Source organism: Varanus komodoensis, unplaced genomic scaffold (assembly GCF_004798865.1).
Source record: "Varanus komodoensis strain SLA01 unplaced genomic scaffold, ASM479886v1 scaffold913, whole genome shotgun sequence".
In the NCBI taxonomy this organism is placed as follows: Eukaryota; Metazoa; Chordata; class Lepidosauria; order Squamata; family Varanidae; genus Varanus; species Varanus komodoensis.
In genome coordinates, this window is record NW_025336615.1 from 1272 (window position 1) to 9365 (window position 8094).

Genomic DNA, 8094 nt, shown 5'->3' on the forward strand with positions numbered 1-8094 from the left:
TTGAAATCACAATGAAACTTAAAAAGGTGCTTTTGGCGGCAACTTATGCCCCAAACGACCATCAGGAAAAGTTTTACCAAAAACTACATGCTTTACTCTCAGAATTGGACTACCAGACCATGTGCTTAATGAGAGACTTAAATGCAATTGTGGACAAGAAAATAGACCATAAGAGTGAGACTAAGGACAGAAAAGGCAGGAGGATACTTCCAAAGTTCTGTTTTAATATGATTGAAGAATTTAGATTGATAGATGTCTGGAGACATAAAAATCCAACCTCTGCTAAATATACTTTCTACTTGAATAGACATAGGTTGTGGTCTACAACTGATATGATTTGGATAACCCAGATCTGCTAGAAGCTGAAATAGAGGCAAATGTCTGGGCAGATCATAACCCTGTAACTATGACATTGAAAGGGATAGTAAAAATGCCCAGATGGAGGTTAAATAAAACTTCATTAAAGGATAAAAAATTCAAAGAAGAGATAAATAAGGAAATGGAAATATCCTTTCAAATTAATAAAATTGAAGAAACCTCCCTGCAAAATGTCTGGGATACAGCCAAAGCCTATGNAGGATATTAAAGGATAAAAAATTCACAGAAGAGATAAATAAGGAAATGGAAATATTCTTTCAAATTAATAAAATTGAAGAAACCTCCCTGCAAAATGTCTGGGATACAGCCAAAGCCTTTATCAGAGGGCTGATAATAACATACAGCAAAAATAAATAAAAGGAGAAAGCAGGAACGATCTAAAATAGTAGAGAAATTGACGAAATGTGAACAGAAACTATAGTAAGATCCATCCAAAAAAGACCTTAAGGTACAAATGAATATTCTAAAACATAAACTGAATCTCTTGGATACAAATGAACTTACCAAGCAAATGAAATTAACCAAACAGAACTTCTTCGAAAATGCTAATAAACCAGGAAGATGGTTAGCTTATAAAGTAAAGAAGGTAAGAGAGAAGAGACTAATAAGTAAATTGAAGGATAGAGAAGGACTGCAAGCACAAAGTATACATATTAAGAAAATATCGGAAGATTTTTTTTGCAAAGCTGTACCAGAATGATGAGATTCCAACTGAGAAAGTAAATGAATATATCTGAAAGGGAGATTTACCAAAGCTACCGGAGAAATACCAAGTATTGAATTAACAATCACAGAAGTAACAATCACAGAAGTAATGGAGGCAATTAAGAGACAAAAGAATGACAAAAACCCAGGCCTGGATGGGCTACCAGCAGAGTTTTATAAATCCTTTGAAGGAATCTTCTCTACACTTTTTAAGGATATATGTAATATTACATTGATACCGAAAGAAGACATGGACTTGATGCAGATTCAAAATTATAGACCTATATCACTATTAAATGTGGATTACAAAATTTTTGCCTCCACAATGGCCGAAAGATTAAAGAAGTATTTAACAGACTTTATACATTCAGATCAAAATGGTTTTTTACCTAAAAGACAAATGAGGAATAATATAAGAATTATCTTGGACGTCTTAGAGTATTATGAGATACATTCAAAAAAACCAGTGGCACTGCTATTCATGGATGCACAGAAGGCTTTTGAAAATGTTAATTGGCAATTTATGAAGCAACAACTAGTTCAAATGGAGTTTGGTGAAAAATTTATTAATGCGGTATTAAGTATCTATCAAAAGCAGTCTGCTAGGATTATAATCAATGGAGAATTTACATAGGCTATAGATATACAAAAGGTTACAAGACAAGGATGCCCGCTATCACCTCTGTTGTTTATATTGATCCTAGAAGTCTTAAACAGAAATATCAGGGATGATATGGACATTAAAAGTACTAGAATTAGAGATGAAAGCTATAAATTGCAAGCATTTGCAGATGACCTAGTTTTTATAACTGAGGAACCCTTAATAACAATGCCTAAACTCCTACAAAGGATTGAAGAGTATGGTGAGGTTACTGGGATGAAAATAAACAGAGAAAAGACAAAATTGTTAGTAAAAAATCTCACACAGGAGCAGCGAAAAACTCTGGTGGAACAAGTAGATCTTCAAATTGTTAAAGATGTTAAATATTTGGGATTTTTTCTTACAGCTAAGTGTACCACATTGAAAGAAGACAATTATGATAAACCATTCAAGAAAATTAAGAGTGATTTGGAAAAATGGGCTAATTTGCAATTATCTTTGCTAGGAAGAATAGCGCTAGTTAAAATGAATATATTACCAAAGCTTTTGTTTCTATTTCAAATGATTCCCATAAAAATTGATAATTTTTTTTGATGATTTAAATTCTCAAATCTCGAGATTTTTATGGAGAAAGAAGAAACCAAGGATTAAATTAGAAATGCTTCAGGAGGCTAAAGAGAATGGGGGTTTTGGTTTTCCCAACTGGATGTTGTATTATCAAGCTTCTGTTTTAACGTGGTTAAAATAAGGGATAATTTTAAGAAATGAGAGAATCTTATATCTCAAAGGGAATGATTTGCAAATGGGTTGGCATGCTTATATGTGGTATGAAAAGTGTAAGGCACATGGTTGTTTTTAAATCATTATATTAGGAAATCATTAATGTCGGTGTGGGAAAAGTTAAAGATAAATGCTAAAACAGAAGCTTGATAATACAACATCCAATCAGGGAGACCAAAACCCCTGTTCTCTTTAGCCTCCTGAAGTATTTTTAATACTTTTAATTTTTTTAATATTTTAATATTTTTAATTTTTAATTATTATTTTTAATTCCTTGGTTTCTTCTTTCTCCATATAAATCTTGAAATTTGAAAATTTAAATCATCAAAACATTTTCTATCAATAGGCTATCACTTAACTTTTTGTGGAGCTACATGGGCTTCCCTTCCACTTTTCTCTGGATGGAATTGTTCATAGTTGTGCTTGAAGAATCTTTGTTTTCTTTCCCAAGATTTCCCACCCCCCTTGGACCCCTTTTCCCTTAAGAGTGAGTTACCATGACACCTCGCTTACCATTGTTCTGAGTTCATCAAACTTGGCTTTCTTGAATTCAGGGTTCATGTTTGACTTCAGTTACCCTTTGTCTCCTTTGTAATTGAGAATTCAAGTATCACATGATCACTTTCCCCCAGGGTTCCCATAGCTGCTGTTTTGTCTACTGGGTCATCCTTGTTAGTATTAAAATCAAGGATAGTTGATCCTTCCTCTACCTTCTGCTGGAGGAAGTTGTTGGCAACACATATCAGGAATCTCTCGGGGAGGCCATGCTTGGCAAAATTTGTTTCCTAACATAAATCAGGGGAATTTTCTTATACTCATTTCTCAACCCAAAAGGAGCAGAAGAAATTCTTCAGATTCATGATTTTAAAGGCTGATTACAAGTAGAACAGGTTAATTTCATCCCAAATTAGTTTTTCTTTTGTTATCTGACAATTGTTAATTATTTTTCACTGGTTAATGGAAATACTGTTTAAAGGAAAGCTTTTATTATACAGTATGAGCATTGCTCATCTCACAAAGGCATACCTAGATCTTGGTTATGTGCTTTGTCTTGTCCTTCAAAATACAGTAAGCTGTAGCCACTCCAGAGTTTGTTCATACCGACTGGACACATTGGCTTGTGAACAGACTGGCTGTGCTTTACCAGAAGGTATCCTATGTTAATGCTGCGGCCTGGTATCCCTGGCAGTCCAGGAATGCCTGGACCTGGAGAGAGGGAAAGCAAAAAAAGAAAAAAGAAAAAAAAAGGCACAGGTGTTACAGTACACAAACTGATGTTAAAATTGCAAAGAGCAGTGTGATGAAGGGGGGCACTGTAGCATGCTTTCGTACACACCAGTGACTTACTGGGATCCACATTAAAAATATTTACTGTGAGTCAATGCATACGAGTGCCATGTTCAATTTTTAAAACACAGAATGTACAGTTTTAGGCAATTTTTATTTTAAGTGTTTTAGTGGGGGGGGTGTATGTGTGCACAAGTGACATTTTATCAATTAGCTTAGTCCAAGGATCCTCAAACCATTTCTGCTGGTGGGGATATTATGAATTTTGAAAAAATATTATGGGCACCTTCTCAAAATGGTTGCCATAGGGCGTCTCTCCACAGCATGCGGTGGGCACTGCCAGTCACAAAATACCCAATTCATGGAAGGGCGAGATGACGCAAGGAGTACTTAAGCTGCAAAATGTTACCCCACTCCTTTGAACTCATCTCTGTCTCGAACACCCCTGCCCCCACCACACACACTTCTCTCCCTGTCTCACTCATTCACACCGGTATATGCTCTCTCTATCACAGCATACACATACTGACTCAGTTCACACAAATGTAGGGTAGGTATCAAGCTACAGTGGTTGGCTAGCTCCATCAAATGCCCTTCAAATTTCCCTAATTCTCTTGTTAGAACAGCTTGCAGTGTCATCCTAATCTGGGTGCATGATTTGAAGGGCAGCAATAGGTAAAGAAATCAGGGCCTGTTGGGTTATTTGAGAGCTGCTCCTTCTCACTGCCCTATCATCTGGGCTGGATGACAGAAGTTGCACCAGTGAGGGATGTTAGGAAAAATCAACCAAGCTGCTAGGTGGGAGTTTTATTTGTGGGCATATTAGTGCCCACACACTCCACATTAGGGAGCCCAAAATTCAGGAGCATTTTGAACTAAAAAGCTGTTGAGGATTTTTAATGTTTAAAGTATAGTATTTAATATAAATACTTAGGAACCCAGAGGGCAAGCACCATCCACCAAATGATGCCTGCAGATGTATCATCTAGAAACAAAGTATGTTGGAATTTTTTTTTTCCTATAAAATGTATGCAGATTTAATTGATCATGATGGCTTCAATCCTATGTTCATTTACCTGAAATTACTCTCCATGGAAACCAATGGCACTTTTGTCTGACTAGATATGGATAGGAATGCATTGTAACATTCAGAATTAATTAAACTTTCTTCAGGCAGTTTGAAAGCCCTGGTAGAGAGAAAGGGGAAAGAATTCCAGGAATGCCATTTACCTTCAAAGCCCCCAGGGCCCTGTAGTCCAGTTCTCCCTTGATCACCTCTGAATCCTGGAGGTGCTGACACTCCCCCTCTTCCTTGCAATCCTTGTTTACCTGTTGGGCCTCTTAAACCTAAAAAAGAATCAGAGTTGTGACCACTCTATAGCAAGATTATCATGAAGATGAAAGAAAGTCCAACGGAGTAGCAAAAGTCCAAAAGCAGCAATGCTTATATGTCTTGTATCCTACCTGGATCTCCTGATGGACCTTGAGGACCCATTTCACCCAAACTGCCTTGAGGCCCTCTGCTTCCATGGGCACCCGAAGTGCCTTGGTCAGCAACCAGTTTAGGAAGGACAGGAGGTGGTCCAGGGGAACCTGGAGGTCCTTGAGGCCCTAACAGTTCATAATCCAAAATAAAGTAAACGACTTTGCATTAATGACTCCTCTTTTAATTCAAATAAATCCTTATTTACTTGTTTTAAAATTTTATAGGCCACCATTTACTGAAAGTCTCCCAAGGTGGCTACAAAATTAAAAATCACATGCACAATAAAACATTGGTAACAATAATGCAGCACTAATGAAACCAAAATTAATGCTTGTCACTAGCTCCTACAAGAGTTCCAGACAGTGCATCCACTCTTGCCAGAACAATTGATCCAAACCAAATATTCTTATAAATACTTTCCAGCTAACATGAGAGAATCTGGACCCACATGTAGGTGGGAGATCAAGCAGCATTTTGTCATCTCTTGGTGCATTGACACAGTCACATATAGATTCTCACTGCATTGATTCTTTGCTAATAATTGCGCAGATGAGTCCAGTCACCTACAGTATCTCTATTTTCCATCAATCCTTGCTGGGCTTCCTCCTCCAGAGTGCCCTTTCTGTGTGACCAGCCTGCTCTGACAAGTCCAGTAATGGTGGAAGAAGAAGAGAATAAAGTGGCCAATATTTTGGACTACCATCTCCACTATGGCCACTGGCGATACCCTCTTCTGAGTATTACAAAATAACCATCATGGGAAGATGCCTCTAGTGTTTGTGCTCCAGACCTGCTCTCCTGGTTTCAGCAGTGGTATCCAGAGAAGCCTGGCTCTCTGAGTGTGGCAGGGGGAAGTTGTGGGCAGAGGAATGATTCAGAATCTTCTGTGGAGGGAACTTCCTCCTCCTCTGAGAAGCTAGAATTCCCTAACACAAAACAAAGCTGTAGTATTCCCTCTGTTGGGAGATATGAGAAAGCCTGGATTTAGGAGAGAGGACCATGGGTCTGTTCCCACTGGAAGGTAGGAGACAGGCTGGGTGCTTTCCTAGTCTCAGAGAGCACTGTTGCATTAAATGGCAGATCAAAAGAGGAGGGTAACAAGGATGACCAGGGGCCTGGAAGGAGAAGAGATTAAAGAGGAGAGATTAAAGCCCTGTGAGGAGAGATTAAAGAGTTGGGCATGTTTAGCCTTGAAAAAAGAAAATGGAGGGGAGATAAGAGAGCACTTTTCAAGTACTTGAAAGGCTGTCATGCAGAGGAGGGCCAGGATCTCTTCTCAATCATTCCGGAGCACAGGGCATCCCAGAGTGCAGGGCACTCTGGGACTTTAGTGGCAGGAAGCTAGATTCTGGCTAGGTATCAGGAAAGCTTTCCTGACAGTTAGAGAAGTGCAGTATTGGAACCAATGACTTAGGGAGGGCTCTCCCACACAAGGCAATTAAGAAGCAGTTGGACAGCCATCTGTCAGGGATGCTTTAACTTGCAATCCTGCATTGAGCAGGGAGTTGGACTTGATGGTCTTACAGGCCCTTTCCTATTCTACAATTCTGTGATTCTAAGACAGCAAGAAGAGACTCAGATAGAAAGAATGATTTTTCTGAACATGTGTTCCTAGATCAACAATTTCTTGTGTTACATTAGTAAAATGTTGAAAATGAAAATAGAGATTCATCAGAGGGCTTCTGGTTCCTGACGCATACCTGAGCAGATCAGAGGAAGCTGCCCCAGCTGCTGTATGGTCTCTGGGATACAGGCAGCCAAACTCCCAAAGAGTGAGTGACCAAGGTGAGCTAACAGGAGTTTGGTGGCAGAGTTTGGCAAGGGAGGTCCCTACATTTTTACCCCCCCCCCCCCCAGTTCTCCTCATTTTGTTTTCTTCCAGGTAACACACTCCCATTTTTACTGGTAGGACTCTGTTGTTAACCTTTAGTGAAGGCAGGAGAAAGCACTGGTTCTTACAACAGGCCCAGCAAGCTAGAATCAAAAAGGGAGCAGTAACAATGGACCAAGAATACTCTCCAGTTGTGGTGACCTGCAATGTCTGTGCAATGTTTGCTTTCTTGCCCAAGGTCTACATGGCCTACATGGACAACAAGTGCAAGCTAGTAGTCCTGCTGGAAGAAAAGGTGAGAGAAGTAGAGCAGCAAGAGAAGCAGCAAGTTTTTAGATAGATCAGTGGACTGCAACCCTAAGTGTAGTACAGGAGCTAGAAGTGCAACAGCAATGACAATACTGGAGGAAGGGGAAATGAGGAGGAACTTCCTGGAAGAGAGTGGCAGTTAGGAGCTGCAGAACTAGAAGACACTGCACCAGTGGGCACAGTGGAACTATGGAACTGCATTCAGCATCTCCTGCATTCTGCATTCATTCATGCTGCATTCAGCATGATGATGAGAATGGAGGGTAGTTTGGCATGGAAGACCTTGAAAGTCATCCCATGCAACACTGAAGAAGAGGCTAAAGGTCAACACAATAGTGGCAAGACTTGCAAGACCAAGAAAAGTAACGTGTTAGTTGTAGGAGACACTCTTGTTTTGTGGAATAGAAACACATGTATGTTGGGAAGACCTGTGGACTTGGCAAGCGTGCTGTCTCCCTGGAGAACAGATTAGTGATGTAACTGAATGACTGCCAAGGCCAATGACAGCCCACTGATACATATCCTTTTCTTCTTATATATGTGGGAAACAAATGACACTGCCAAGCAAAGCTTTGAAGAAATTGCATCAGAATTTGAAGCTCCAGGGAGGAAAGTCAAGAAATTTGGGGCCCAGATGAGTTTTCTCCTCGGTCCTTCCAGTGTTTGGAAGAGGAAAGAGCAGGAAAGAAAAATCTTCCAAGGTAATGTCTGGCTACA

At 39.5% G+C, this 8094-nt stretch overlaps 1 protein-coding gene across 2 annotated transcripts in view; it reads right to left on the minus strand.

Moving 5' to 3' along the window:
* Positions 1-2786: 2786 nt before the first annotated feature.
* LOC123017355 (collagen alpha-2(IV) chain-like) overlaps positions 2787-8094 on the minus strand; it is a 16654-nt gene continuing 11346 nt past the window's right edge. The window contains exons 4-6 of one of the 2 annotated variants that reach the window (XM_044418637.1): positions 5216-5362; positions 4982-5098; positions 2787-3670 (exon numbers count right to left, since the gene is read on the minus strand). In XM_044418637.1, the coding sequence (XP_044274572.1) occupies positions 3477-3670; positions 4982-5098; positions 5216-5362 (458 nt within the window). In that variant the 3' untranslated portion in view covers positions 2787-3476. Of the gene's footprint in view, positions 3678-4979; positions 5099-5215; positions 5363-8094 lie in introns of both variants that reach the window. The other variant, XM_044418636.1, reaches the window with a different exon arrangement.